Here is a 16,127-nt window from a genome sequence, read left to right as displayed (position 1 = left end):
ATCGTCGTCGGAAATTAACTTTAATATCTCAAGCCACGCATTCAAACACTACGTATTTGTATGTATAGTCTAATTGCATGTTGTTTTATTACCTAACCATAATGGCGCCGGGTAATGCAAAATAAAAGCCAGGTAAGAGAATATATAACGATACATGCATATCCATTGCAAAATATGATAGCCTATACCAGTGTTTCTCAACGGCCGGGCCCTTGCATCAGTCAAACCGGGCCGTGAGTGATTCACTGTTTCATTTTGCTTCATTTGATGCTCATTAGTCGTGTGTATGACCATACCTTCCACTCACAAAAAAGAAATAAACTTGGCCGCTGGCTTCCAAAGGTTGAGAACCACTGCCCTATACTGTATGTCCATTTTGAAAATATTTGTAACAGGATTCATTGGTTAAAGCAGAGTTCTGGCTGGCTTTTTATAAATTTTAGCAATATGGCTAACCAGACAAAGGAATTTGTTGCCATATCAAAGAAAATGTTGGACAAAATGACCCGTTTTTTGGCGACATTGGTAAATATACACCCATTATTTAGCGCGAACTCAATCTTTTATTTACTCGTCAAATTAAACATTTCATCACGATTTGGTAGAATGGCGATCGGCTGCAGGAACTCTGGGTCAGAGTGATTTCAAGAAAGCACTAAATTTCCGTGTGAATGAAATATTCCCATATCTGTTTGACATGTATAGGTTTTTTTCCCCCAAGAATTAAGCATTTATCCAACCGCTATCACATTAGTCTTACGTTTACATCAAGCAATGTATGCTGTCCACTCATTGCTTATCTTATTGGCGATTTTCCAAATTCAAATCTACTGAAAGGTGTCTTTGACTTTTGGTGGTATTTAATGCACATTTGTTCATTGCTACAATAATCCACTGGTTGTGAGACCTTTGGTATGAGGTTTATCATTTTTCAACAGCAGACTACTTTAGAATTTAAGAACGTGGGCGTTTTCTCTGAAATACGAACTTCCGTGCTTGTCATCTGTTTTTGGTTTGTTTTTCATTTACGCATTCTTTCCCCGCAGATTTTCTTTTCGTCCTTTTTCTAATGGTGCATAAGAAACTAATTGAGTCTTTTCTCGTATATCAGTTGCTTTTTTTCCCTCCACTTAATGTCACTTTGACCTTGGTCCATTCTCCCTGTATGTCTGTTGCGTCAAGGTTTCAATTAAGGAATTTCAGAAATCTGACGAATATCAAGTCCTTCTCAACATTTTTGGCCGGAATGCGCGACAATGGAAAAGTTGTATAACAAACAAATATATTGGTCTGAAGAGTCATGTCCATATTGTATTTTTCTAACAGAAAAAGAATAACAGCATGTGTCGTGTTGAGTTTTATACAGTACTATTACGTCAATGAAAGAAGCTTGTGATTTGAAAAAACAAATTGCATGATTTTTCTATTTGAATTTTTATGATTGTTTTTACATGTACTATTTAAATTTATTATTTTTTGTATTTCAAGTTGGTTTGGTGCGAATGTTTTTAAAATTATTTTGCAATAAAATTTCAGTTTTTGTTCTCAATAAGAAAAATACGTGTAAAAAGTACTTGGTAAATGCTCTAGAGAATCGGGAGAATTCACATACGTTTAACAGTGCGATGAGTATACAGCGCATTTATGCGCATACAGTTTTTATTAAGGTCCAGTTTTTTATTAATTTATATAAAAATATACGGGGTGGTAACTATCGACCACCCAATAATTACACACGTGATTCCTCGTGAAAAATTAATATCGAAAAGTTTTTCCGTTTTTAAATCAGACGAATATTAAGAGAGCTATAAAACGTTTTGAAATTTTGTGATGTGTCATTTTTCTAACGGTCATTTACCCGCCAAACATCCAATAAAAGTAAATTTCTTCCCCAGCAGAGGGTTGCAGGGTCTTTGAAAATGAACTGAAATGTTCGATCCCGTTAGAAACCAAGTTTGATCATCTTCTTTCACGATTGGCGCTTTTTTTTCTTCATGAAGAGTAATGCTATAACCTTGTATTCTACGTATTAAATTCGCCTCACTATATTGACAGATTTATCACCAGATTTGTGTAAAGTGTTACACAAATGAGATTTATTTGAAAAATTGTTTTCCCAAAATCAACACTTTGTTTGCAAAATATGACAATTTGTTTTTCTTCACTATCGTGTCAAATCTTTTGGGGGAAGGTCCATACAGTGCATTGTGTTTACTGCGCGATATAGCATGAAAAAAAATTATGATTGTCCCGGGCTAGAGCTCTCTCAGCCTCACCCGTGTGTGGAGGGGGGGGGCATGAATGCAGGGCCGTCTTAAGAGCACCATGGGCCCTCAGACCAAATTATTTTTTCGAGGCCCTACCAGGGAAATTTACATGCATGCTCCTCAACAGTTTGAACTATATCTTATTTTTTGTGAGCCTCCCCCCTCCGTCTCTTGGGCCCCCGGGCTGTGCCCGGCTGGGTCCATGCATTAAGACGTCACAGCCTATGTGTTTGTGGATGCAACATGTAAATCTTCTGAAACATCGAAGTTGGAACTGGAAAAAAAATCTCATCTCAAAATTGTTAGAGATACTTTATTCATATACACGAAACACATCAAATGGACACACACGTTGTGCAACTTCGATCAAAGCAAAAACATTTTAGTTTTGAGTTTCACGATCGCGTAAAAAATTTGAAAATGCACGCGCACATACACGAGAGGGGAAAAAACCGGTTTGCTTTTTGTCGATTTATCTTTTGGGTTTACCATTGTTATCCAGTTTCAAAAACGCCAAGTCGTATGTTTGGTGTACGTTCAGTGAATTGGGCAGGATTTGGAAGTGACGTCATCAATTTTTAAAGTGTTATAACTCATTAATTATGGGTCAAATTAAAAATCGGGAAACACTTTTCCGTTTTAGTTTTTCACAAGCAATCACGTGTGTAATTATTGGTATATAATATATATTACAATAATATATTATATATTATATATATTATAAATATATTATTGGTGTAATTATCGATATTTTTACCACCCTGCATAAATAAAAATTTCGCAAGTATTTTTGAATTTATACGTTTAGAAGCAATGTATTACATAAAACCCCTTTTTTGCGAACACCGACACGACAAATAATATTCGTTCGTAAAAGAGGGTAGGCTGTTAATGAGGGGTTTGAAATGCATACTTTTATTATACAAGGGGAAATTATTATTTGGCCTTAATAGTGACCGCATCTGAAGGGTGTCTTTTAAGAAGGTTTTTACTGTAAGAAGTCCATTAAGAAGGTTTTACGGATAAACATTCGTTTTTAATGAAATTACGGTAAAAAAAATGAATGAATTAACTTCGGACAAAATTACTAAGCCTTCCTAGTTATATGATTTTTGCATTATTTTACCAAGTGGTATGCAAATTACTTTCTTCTTCCTGTGGCATCATTAACATGTATAGGTGTGTCAGGGCCGTAACTAGGCTGGAGCAACCGGGGCACTGCCCTTTGGCCCCGAACCAAATGGGGGCCCCCCAAGAAAATGTCTGCCCCGGGGCTCCGAGAAGGTACGCTACGGCCCTGAGATGTCTTTTTATCTGAGTTTGAAATTTGTGACACTCATGGAGAAGCCAAGCAGTTGAGAGCTTAATATGGTGTGAATTTGAATATTAAATACAATGGTTTGTCTCGGAGAAGTAGCTAAATAAATTCGAAGGTCATAAGGTAGGTACCGTTTTAAATGCTCTAAAATTAATTATAATTATTAAAAATGATTTGTTTAAATGAGGAAAGCATGGAAACATTGTTGGGTAGGTCAAAACGATAAACCAGAGCTCTTGTAACGAGATGTGTCGTTATTTTTAGAGGTCAAAATGATTTTGAACTTGGAATGTCCAACACATTTAGAGTTTTGTATAGCTTAGCAACTGTGAAGTTTAGAAAATTATACGGAACTGTGGATTTGGACCAATTCTATTACAATATCAGAGAATGAATTGTTTTACTTTCACTAAGAAGGCCATGTCATGTACATCACGATGGTTACTCGATGGTTTTTTCCTAATGAAAAACCTTATTTTTGATGGCCCAAATCTGTTTTTAAAGCTACTGGCATTATTTGAAGTTTAGTCGATGAGTTCGAATGAGTTCTCAAATGGGTGAAGGCTCAGTAGCGGTCTGAGTAGGATTTTCCGCTCTTTTTCTAAGACCGAAAAGTACAGTTAGTTGACCAACTTAGTATCAACAGTGGAATTTTCAAAGATAAACATCACAAGTTCTAATAAGATAATGCTTCGCGTTCGAGCAATGCTCGGAATTGATTTCAACGGTAAAAAAATGACGTTCTTTCATGGCCATCCTCGTTTCCCAATTGAAAACTCTCTTGTGGGGCATATTTACTAGGCTAGACCTGTTACGAAGATGGCCGTCAAATTTTAACCGTGCATGCAACTAGCAACTGGAACTGCATTGGTGAAAATCTCGTGTGAAAAATATCTTTTAGACCTAGTTGAATCACCGCTAAATGGAATATTTTCGGTCATATCACACAAAGGAAGATCAACCAAGTATTAGAATAATTCCATTTCAGCCTCAACGTTTTTTAAGACAAAAAAATTTTGGTGTGTTTAGAACCAGAATATAATATGATTATTCATTTTTTTGCTACAATTTATTGTTATTCGCATGTATGCAAAATTTGGGAAATACAATTTTTCCTAGCCTACAAATCTATCGATAACGATATTGTTAGTTTTATTTTACACACTATTGTGGATTTTTCTTAAAATGAATGTAACCTTATAATTACGATCCTCATGAATAGTTGAATCTGCATATGTAAAGTGTAATGTGGAAGTTCTCGCTGACCCCAAAAGTCGAGAATCTGTATTACTTCGGTGTTATGAGAGATGCCATAAACACTCGCCGCTTATTTGTGCTTACAGTGATTTATAAGCTCGATGCGTACGAATGATCCTATCTACTATGACAGGTGTTTTCACTTGCTAATCCGGATTTGGTAGTTTTTTTTAGCTTTGAGAGAGAAAAAACAAGAGATTTATTGTGTGTTTTTTTTCGTATGCATTCTTTTGCCCATTGTTATCACGCGACACCAAAACAAAACGCGTCTGTCGACGGACAAAAATCTGCCGTTTACCTGAGCTGATATAACGTTTTCATAAATCGCCACAGAGACATGATATACAAGCCTTAAAGTATCGTAGACAGTAAAATTATGCCACGTCGTTTCTCGAATGATGTACGAACATTTGAATTCATGGGGTAAAAGAACTGCTTTTGTATATATAGCAAATATTTTATACAAAACACACGATTGATGGGGGCTTCTCGAGTTTCTAGAAATGGACTGTTTGATCTCGGTTATATACGGTCGTTAACTTCTACTAGAAAAAGTTCAGTGAGTTTTGAAACTTGTCCAATAAAAACGCTTGGGAAAATAGATAAGTTATTGCTTATATTTTCGTTTTCGTTCTCTGCATCTGCACATCATTTATACGATTTTTTAAAAAAAAAAGAAAAGAAAAGTGAAGAGATGGCAGGAAAGGCATCTCAGAAAGCAAATGTATCGCATTAACTTGATTACTATTTAAGTGTGTCGTCCTTTATTTTTTATTCTTGTCAAGCTTCTTTATGTATGATGTTCTCTGATAAAAACAGATGTATTGCAAGAGAAAAAACATCAAGAATTGTTGACAAGCGTCACTTCGTTTAACAAAGCAAAGTTGAAGAGGACCAACACCAAAGAAAAGATCGTCCTGCCCACTAAAGAAGGTTAACGTTATTAAAAAGCTATTTTAGCCGCGGAATGAAAGCTGGGCTTGAAAGTAATAATTTAGGATTTTTGCGCTGGCGATAATCACATGCTTGTGCATTGTGAACAAATAAGCAAGAAGAGACATTTAGGATTGACTTCTGAATACTGCTCCCACGGTCAAAATCGCTGAGAGCAAAATTAATCTTTCTTCTTTCTTTCGGGTCTCTTCACTCTTTCTTTTTCATCACAAACTTGCGTTAAATCTATTGTCAGCCGGGTACCTATGTTTCTTAAAGAATTATTCGAAATTTGGACTTTTCGGACATGTGGGTAACGTATTATGAAGTTGACCCTGGATTCGTTGTGACCTGGAACAGTCTAATCGCTTTATAAAATTTAACATTAGTTTGCTGATGCTTAACAAAGCTGATAAGCAAATGTAATAACCCGTCGAAATCTGTTTGATAATTTCACGAACTTGTTTTAAATTGTACAAAATGCTAATGTTATACCACCTCTTAAATAAATTGTGTTTGAAATCACAAGCTGCTGCTGCGTCGGTTTATTCACTAATGGAGCGAAGGAAAACACTATTACAGGCGAGATACATACAAAGAGGTTTAAACAGCATGAATGTTAAATATAAATATGAGGACTAATTGGAACCTTTCACCACACAGACACAATAAATTTTGAATAATCAGTTTGTTTTCACGGATTATGACGCGCACACACACATCACGCTTTTTTTTTCTTTCAAACCATAACACTGCTATGTCTTAAACGTTTAACATATAATCGCTATATTTGAAATGTACTGTCAACTTTGGCTGAAAAATAAGTGTTCATCGTTCGGAATTTGCCTATGCATGTTATCAATTTGTTATTTTGAATGTATATAGAGCGGATAACGGATAGAATGCGCAAATGCGTGTTGCTAATTTTATCTGATATCCATGATTCAGTTTAGCAAAATTTCTCTATGTTTTAAAGTGCGTCAAACGGTTTGTTGGATTGTAATTTGTAATAAAACGCAATATCTTTCGTAAACCAATTTTAGATATAATAAGTGGGTGGTAATTTTCTTTGGATAAGATTAGTTACTCGAAAGCAGTGTTCACCAATACGCATCTAGACGCGCGATTCACGCATCAAAATTCACTTTTACTCCCCCAAAGTTTGTTGAGCAGTGAGAATACTCCTTCAAATTTTAGGTAATTTTTTTTAATAGTTATTTTTACGGATAAAAAAAAAAAACATTTTTTTTTTACAAAAATACCCCTTAAAATCTTGGAAAGGAATAAAATTACTCGTCAAAGTTTTATTTTCGGATGTCACTGCTCGGAAGTGATATGTGGAAGGCTCAGAGCCAATCGGTGTAGGTCAATAAACATAAAAAAATGAGTTAAAAGGATCTTTTCAATTCCGTGGGCAGTAATAAGTGGCGCTATCTGCTGTTGCAATATAAAGATAGCGAATTGAATGCTTTGGCAACTGAAAGTTTTAATCATGAAGAGGCACTTGCAATACAAAAGTCATTTTCAGAAAATTGACTTAAACTGATTGGCTTCTGAGCCCTCCATGTATGAACTCACTCCTCCAACATGAATGGACATCTTAATTTAATTTTTTTCGCTCTTGAGTAACGGAACATATATGGCGTTTCTCCGGTAATCATATTTCAGCAACACCCATGACGTTTCTTGGTTAGCATATTACTATAACCAAGGCCGTAGTGTGCCTTCTCGTGGTCCCGGGACAGACTTTTCCTTGAGGGACCCCTATTGAAAAGCTTATTATTAGGCAAAACAAATGTAAACATTTGTGGGGCCCCATTCGTCTCGGGACCCAGGGGCAGTGCCCTGGTTGCCCCAGCCTAATTACGGCCCTGACTATAATATTTATACATTATTGATTAGATCAGATACATTCGTATTCACCTAATTTTAAATGGGATCAGTCATCTAAATGTTTATAACTTTATGTTAATTTCACTTAAAATCATTTAAAACACTTACTGCAAGGAAAGAAAATTTGTTCTAAAGAGCTAGAGTCAGGGGAAATTTCATCTTCCAAACGTTTCCTCTACAGCTGCAGTAATATTAAATACGAAGGTCACAACAGGCAAATTACTCAACGAGTTGGCTGAAAAATTTATGCCCATAAAAAATATGGATGTTAAATATAACCAAAATACAGCAGCCCAATATAAAAGCATATATCACCAAAAAAAATTAATAATATAATCAACCATATATGGTCGTCTTATCTAAGTATGCATAGCTTTTCTCAATTTACTCCACTATGTCTATCTTACTTATTTTTAAACGTGTCAATTATGTTAGAATTCACGACCCCCAGGGGGTAAGCTATTCCATTTATTCACAACCCTTTAGAGAGAAAAACTTCTTGCGACACCATAACCTGGAGTTGTCCCTTACTAAATGATACTGGTGTTTTCTTGTCGATCAGTTGATTGACAGTGTATTAATAACTCATGTGGTCCATCCTATCTATCTTGTTGAAAATTTTAAACACATCTATCATATCCCTCGACATCTCCGTTCCTCCAATGTAAACATATTCATCAGTAGAGATATTTGCAGAATCAACGTGATTTAATTAACCGGTTAGTCATCTCTGGATAGCAGAGAATGTAAGTTTTTATCACGGAATCTTCTTACCTTAGTGATGCCGGTGAAAAGTCTTCCATCTTTTTTTTACTATAATTTGTATTTCTGAACTTTGGTTTTTATTTGTATATTTACACTTTTATTTATAATGATGTGTCAGTGCTGACGCAAGAGAAAATTTACAATCAGAAGCAAGAAGTACTGTCCTGTGTCACTGGCTTTGACAGGAGCAAGCTAAGAAAGACGAAAACAGTGGAGAAAAACTTCATTCCCACAAAAGAAGGTTGGGATATCCAGTGCATGATCTAATGTTGCTGGAAGAGAACCCTTCCTGATTAAGAGCCCTTAACTCACTATTGCTCATTTATTATCAATTTTTCATTTTGTCCTCTCTAATTTCCTAAACCCGCTTATAACACTAAGTATATCCCCCTCCCCCCCAAACTCATATATACGTATATTAGATTTGATACAATCAGCCAAAACTGGCTAAAAACAAGATATGCTTCTAACGACAGCCTTTTTTTCCCCTTTTTTTTTTTATTTTAACTTGTTTAATCCTGATATTTTAATATAAAAGAAAAAGGAAAATTATATATATATTGTGTGTCTGGTGAAGATTTGTAGATTAGTGTTCCTGCTGTTGCGCATGTTTCTTAAAGACCGGGAATTAACTATTTTTTTACATAATATATCAAAGGTCATGCATGAAATAATCATCAGAAAACTTGAAAGAATTTTTTTATTTTTTTTATGAAACTTTTCTGAAATTATTCACACACTTTTATTTGAAAATTAACCTCTTTGTAGGGTTTTCATTTCCATGTGTCACTTCTATGCTCTGATTAACAACTGAGAATTTGATTATTTTGTCAAGTTTAAATTAGAATCAGTAAAAACAGATTTATATCAATAACAAATTTTTATAAACTTTTATGAGAGAATGCTACATTTCCAGGTTATGCTTATGCATTAAGCAATTAAGCATTCAGTTTCATATGCTATTGATTTTCCTCCTAAAGTTATGCAATAATTGTTTGATCCATGTATACCAAACTTCTGAATAATTTCCATGTGAGGCCAGCCTGTGCAAAAATGCTACTGTAAATCTGTAAATGATATTTACAGTTAGATTTCCAGTGGAGTAGTAAAATAGAATCCTAGTGTGACTTTATATTCATCATTCAGTAGAGTCGTACTGTATAGAGTCTCTGAATAAAACAAACGTCTTATGTAAGAAAAATTTCTTTAATTCAAAACATAGTCCTTACCAGACTGCTCATATTTTTTGTTTATTCACTTCAAATTTAATTTTTTTTTTTTCAGCAAGTTTTTTGATCAAACGAAATGACGTTATTGTATAGACTAAACCATATTTTATAAAATTCTTGTATGTCTTTTGTAACGACACTAAGAGCATTCAAGGATGTGCATCCACCAGTTAATTGATGTTATTGGCCCTCTCATGTGTGAGGCTCACAGAGCATTCAAGCCAGGCCCCCCCCTCCCCGGGATAAATCTTATTATTTTTAATTTTTTACTCAGTGAATTTACTACAGAGAGCCTTTCTCTTTCACCTTTCAGACTGAACATGACCAGGGCTCTATCTTTGATGGACAATTTTAGCCATTTACTTAGAGAGCCCCTCACCCTAAATGTCTCAGTATAAGGACCTCGCTCCAGAATGAGGGGTTCTGGGTGTTATTACTCTATGGTCTTGATTTTATGCAAGACTATTTCTGCTGTTTTAGGAATATGTTTCATATTTGTGCAAAAAAACATAGTAATTCATTATTTACATTTTTAATGTTTCTATTTTCTTTTCAGTGATTGAACAGGAGAAGGCAATAGGTACAGTACTTCAGGGAATTCAGTCTTTTGATACAGGAAAGCTAAAGCCTACAGAGACCCAAGAAAAGAATCCTCTACCAACCAAAGAAGGTGAGAAAAATTATTAATGTTTTTACAATAAACAACAGAGTGTGTTTTTATTCAGTAATACCTAACCAATTTGTGCAAAGTTAAAAAATTTTATTAAAAGATTTTAGGTAAATATATTTACCATTTTTTTCCCATGTTTCTTTCTATATATATATATTTTTCAATTTTTTCATTGTTTGTTTTACCTTAGCATTATTTTTTTCTGCCATCTTGGACAATTTTCTTGCTGTGGCTTCTGATTTTGTATTTGCATTTAAACTTGTGCAGTATAGATGACTGCCATGAAACAATATCAGATTTGAATTAAAAAAAAATATATATATATTATTATTTTAATCTTTAAGATACATTGCTCGATTTAGAATTAAATGTTTTTATATCTACATTTATGAATTTCTTCTGAAAAGATTTTCTTAAATATTTAAATAATAATTATGATTTATGGCAGTCAAATAATGAATCCTAGATCATATTTATATCAGTTTACACCACACAGGGTTTGTAAGGAAAATTTCTTTCAAATACAAATACAAAACAAAGGCCACAACAGGCAAATTGTCCAACAAGGTGGCCAAAAAAAGATGCCCATAAAAATCTTCATCTTCTTTCATCGTAGAATAACTTGGTTAATGGAGGGAACTATGGTTTTAAGAGAAAATATTATGAAAAAATGTGATACACAGACAAGCAAAAACATAATTTAATGCATAAACAATACAAGATGTCAATACATCTTGGTGAAATCAATAATGAAAAAAGAAAACATTAGATGGATATTTCACTATAACAGGGGTTCTTAGTCAGAGGTCCACTGACCCTTGGGAAGATTTCAGAAGGGATGGGTTTGTGATTTTGGATGAGAAAACAATCAACTCATTATTGTTATATTAATATACACTGAATGTTATTCTGAAAAGAGGTCTGGCTTTCATCTCATTAGCGCAAGAGGCCCATGGAACTCAAAAGGTTACAAGTTTCATTTTAATCATCATTTATAATATTTTTTATTCATGAGTGAACCTAGCTTTTTCCTTACAGCAACCACATCTCTCGGCTAGTTTTCATCTCACAGTAGGGTTTCACAACCAGCATTTGCATACAACACCTCAGTTTCAAAGTAATAAGTAATGTGCAACAGCATTAAACTTCATACTTTTGCTTTGCTCATATAAGAGCATATAGGTGCCGCTGTTGTATCCCTTCTGCTTATGTTATTTTATATCAGCCAACTGATTTTAACTTTAACTACAACTTTGCGATTGCAATCCTCCATCTCCTTTCTCATTTCTTTTAAAATAAAAAAAAGCTTCTGAATTTCACTAGTAGGAGCACTGTCATATTAGTTACACTTGACAAGATACAGTCAATGTAGTATTAACTTCAGCTTTCTCTGTTAGCAAGCTGTTTTCAGATAAAGAGCCTTTCCTATGCATCCTACATACAATAGTATATAGCTATATACAGGGTGGGCAAAAAGTCAGTAGAAACTTCATAAAAACGGGAAAAGTAACAGAAATAAAAACGGTTTGCAGGGAGGGTTAGCATCGCTAGGTCACGGGAATTTTTTTAAGACAGAAAAAAAGTAGCTAAAAACAGCCGATAGGTGGCGCTGACATTCACAAGTCAAAGAAAAGATACGCAAATAACGAACAGAATGCCTCCAAATCGTTTATTACAGCAGTATGTATTTCACATGACCACCACCACAGAGGATAAAACATTGCAGGCGAGTCACAAATCCAGCAACAACAGAGTGCAGCAGGTCCACATACACGGTTTACAACAGTGAACTGATTGTGGATTAGGAGCGTAAGTTCTTATAACCGTCTCATTTGCATAGTTCCACTGAAGTCGCTCGTACCAGCACCACTTATCGGCTTTTTTTTTTAGTTTTTTTTTCCTGTCTTAAAAAAACTCCAGTGACCTAGCGATGCTTACCCTGCAAACCATTTTTTATTTTGGTTATTTTTCTGGTTTTATTCATTTTTAAAGTTTCTACAAACTTTTTGCCCACCCTGTATCTTGCACAGTACCAGTGTTATGAAGTGCATTCTGGCTTGAAGTACTCAAATTAGGTTTTTTTCCTTGATATAATTGTTGAGAGATTTTTCTAGTCTGAAAAAGTATTTGAACAGGAGCTGTTTGTCTATTTGGCAATTAATCTAATTTTGTATCAAATTTTAGTTAGAAGAGAAATATCAAGCAATTTGTGTTAAAAGCCTACCATATAGAATTATTTTCATAATTATTTTAAATAATTTATTCCCACCTTTCTATTTTACAACCAAACTTCTTAATCCATTGTTGTGAAATTCTTGAAAAGGAATATTAAAGTACATTTGGAATGATAAATAGATGCTATATTTCTTGAATACAGTTAAATCTATATGTCAACATTTTTTCAAAAAATGACCTTTCTTTTTTCTAAAAAAAAAAAGTTATGTGTATGTGACTGTATTAAAAATAAAATTTTCTTATGTTACACACATATAAAATGTGTTGCAACACATAATAAATGTTGCACACTTATACAGGTCAGATACTATCGCCACCTAATAATTACACATGTGATTCCTTGTGAAAAACTAATATAGAAAACTGTTTTCCATTTCAGGATCAGACAAATGTTTTGGGAGTTAGAACGTTTTGAGTTTTGTGCCATGTCAGTTTTGTAACGGTTAGTTACCCGTCAAATAGCCAACAAAAGTAAATTTGTCCCCCGACCAGCAGGTTGCAGCTAATTGAAAATGAACTGAAATATTAAATTCAGTTAGAGGCCAGGTTTGGTCTTCTTTTTCAATTGGCGCTTTCTCTCTCCATGTAGAGTAAAGTGTTAGCCAAATGAGATCTATTTGAAAATTTGTTTCCCTAAAATCAACACTTTTTTACGAAAATGTGATAACTCCTTCACTGTTAAGTCAAATCTTTTGAAGGAAAGGGAAAGACTAGTTTTACATCTTTAGCTTTCTTTACCTCTCCCAGGGTTAATAGCATTGTTATCATCTTCAAAAAATGCCAATTTATAAACGTTTAGTATAGGTTCTGTGAATTTGGTAGGATTTGGAAATGATGCAATCAATTTTTAAAGTGTTATAACTCCATAAATATTGGTCCAATCAGAAAAAACTTTTCCATATTAGTTTTTTTTCCAAGTGATTGCATGTGTAATTATTGGGTAGTCGATAGTATCTACCCTTATATATGTACAAAACTAGCAGTGATTATTCGAATGAAGTATTTCTTTGCTAAATTAATTTTTTTTATCCTTCCATAGTCATTGATCAAGAAAAGGCAACAGCCTAATATATGAAGGTCCAAATGTATCGCCTTCATTCATCTTCCAATCTTTCTTAACTGGTGCTGTCAGCTTCATTATTTGGCAGAAATGCAGCAGCTGTTCAAACCCCAACAAATTATAATTTTGGGTGAAAGTTTATTTTGAAATTTAATTTGACAATTTATAGGTCATGGGATGTCAATTGCATTTAAAGAAAAATGTTTCACTTTTTTTTACTTTTTGAATATTATTAAATTGTATGTTCAGCTGGTTTGACTTTCTTTTTTTTCTTCTTTTTTTTTGTGTAAAACCATATGCAAACATGGGTATTTCAATAAATCTCATAACTTAAATGCGATAGCTGTGAGAGAAAAATCTTTGGAGTTTAAACAGCCTCTGCCATTTTTAGCCAAAGTTACTGCATGCCATATCAAATTGTGTGAAGTTTTCTGTGTGGTAACTTTATTTGTGGCACAGATCTTGAACCATTGAGTGGACTGTCATTTCATAAGGGAAAATTAGTTTGTTCACACAACTTGGAGTGATTACTTGATGTTACTGAGATGTAAAATTGTTTTATTCATGTCCAACTAATTTATATTTCGTAAATATCATTGTTGCTTTGTTTCAATTTGCTGAGTGGCTTTTCAAGGCTTGTCTTTGGTATTTCAACAAATATTTTCATTTAAGACAATATTCTTATCCATAATGAATTTTTCACTAGCATTTGATGTTTGAATCATTTTCAGAATTGTTTTAAGAAAACAATTTGTTTTCATTTTAAAATCAGTGTGATAACTTGTATAAATGTTTGACTATAGTACTCATATGTTCAAGACAGCTAACTGATGTTCAAGACTGTGTATTGAAGTGATTCTTATATAGCAAATAAAGATGTTTTGAGGAGAATTTTCACTGTAGTAGGGCTTTGCCTAGTGTCTATGTATTTCAGCTAGTCACTTATCCAAACTGAAAATGCTCAACGTTTGTATACTGTACGATTTTTTATAAGTTTATATATCCATGAAATTTTTGTGCAGTTATAAAACTAAAAAAAACCAACTTTCTAAGCTATTAGATGTTCATAATTTTGATTGTTTAATCCATATTAAAATTAAATCACTATTTTAATTAACATAAAATGACAGGACCATAAAAAATATATAGAAAGCTGTTCTACTGAAATATTGGAAATTTTAATTTCAAAATGAATGTGTTTAGCACATTTTCCTGAATTATTTGATAGTTACCCATGCCTACACAGTTTGACAAAAATTAAATGATCAAAGCTGTGTTTTTTCTAAAAATATATTTCTTACTCAGTGTTTTTCATATGAATTTTAACTTATTTATTATCTTTCTGGCTAGGGACTCAACACTGAACTATTTTCCCTTGATGAAAATAAACAAATAACTTAAAAAATAAAAAATCTCCCAATCTTTTTGCTAATAAGAGTTTTTGTAAATGGTGTTGAATAAAACTTTCAATCTTCAGAACAAATTGTAAGTCATTTGTTATGAAGTTTTATATGAGACAATTTGGAAAAATATTTGAAAAGTTTTTAACTTAATTTTAAAGCTACTAGTTTTTCTATTGCTAGAAATGCATCTATGCCTTTAAAAAACACGTGTAGAAAATGCACATTCCTTGCATGTAAAATCTGCTTTTAAAAAACTTGTGCATCTTTTTTTGCAGTTGTCTGTGCTACATATAATTGTATGGTTTAAATAAATGACTGCTATATATATACACACTTTTGTGAATATTTTGCTTTCCTTATATGTTTCCCATATGTTTTGATGTCAGTGCAATGTATGAAATTCAGTGCTTCTGCAATGGAATCTTTTGCTAAAGGCTTTATTCATACAACAAAACTAACTTATGCATGTTTTGTGCTATAAGCGCTTTTTGCAAGAATTTGCACAGAGAAGTTAAATTCACATACACACTCTGCTCTGAGATGACAGTTTAAACAGGTGAACTGGTTAGGATTAAGTTTCAAGTTCAAAGAGTAAACTTTAATAAGCGGATCTGATCACATTTTTTGTATACTGCTTTAGTCTATGCTATGACATGATCAATCACTATTAATAACAACATGATTCCAAGTGATCTGTATGATCTCTCCAGGGAATTTTTTAGTGTAGGGCTGGGAATCAATTGAAATTTTAAACTGGTTAATCAAAAAATTTTAATCAATTAATTGAATTTTAGTCGAATATTTTCAACTGCTATTTATTCATAGCAAACGCTAATATATTCTATTCATTTCATGCATCTATCCACTGAATGGATGTAAACAAAAACACAGAAATAGATTAAGAAAGAGTCACCATGAATTGTCTATTGTAATCCAGCCACATCGAGTTCACGAGTGTTCAGAGTCCGTTGTTCACGAGAGCTCGCAAGATATCGGCCGCCATCCCGTTTCGGCCCACGTACAGGACTACCTGGTTCTACCCATTCAACTTGGTTCCATCCTATCCATCCGCTCACAAGCAGGGCCTCCTGGTCATG

The 16,127-nt window shown here is 33.6% G+C and overlaps 1 protein-coding gene across 2 annotated transcripts in view; it reads left to right on the top strand.

Annotated features, from left to right (window-relative positions):
* LOC149073058 (uncharacterized) overlaps positions 1 to 15,357 on the top strand; it is a 34,137-nt gene extending 18,780 nt beyond the window's left edge. The window contains exons 4-7 of one of the 2 annotated variants that reach the window (XM_089246556.1): positions 5,662 to 5,775; positions 8,552 to 8,674; positions 10,219 to 10,332; positions 13,607 to 15,357. In XM_089246556.1, coding sequence (XP_089102682.1) covers positions 5,662 to 5,775; positions 8,552 to 8,674; positions 10,219 to 10,332; positions 13,607 to 13,635 — 380 coding nt within the window. In that variant the 3' untranslated portion in view covers positions 13,636 to 15,357. The remainder of the gene's footprint in view (positions 1 to 5,661; positions 5,776 to 8,551; positions 8,675 to 10,218; positions 10,333 to 13,606) is intronic. The other variant, XM_089246554.1, reaches the window with a different exon arrangement.
* The last annotated feature ends 770 nt before the right edge of the window (positions 15,358 to 16,127 follow it).

Source organism: Pholcus phalangioides, unplaced genomic scaffold, assembly GCF_987345545.1.
Source record: "Pholcus phalangioides strain wild (caught in Gottingen) unplaced genomic scaffold, Ppha-v1.0 ptg000017l_1, whole genome shotgun sequence".
NCBI classification, from domain to species: Eukaryota; Metazoa; Arthropoda; class Arachnida; order Araneae; family Pholcidae; genus Pholcus; species Pholcus phalangioides.
The sequence above is the reverse complement of the archived record's forward strand: the minus strand, read 5'-3'. Positions and strand labels throughout refer to the sequence as shown.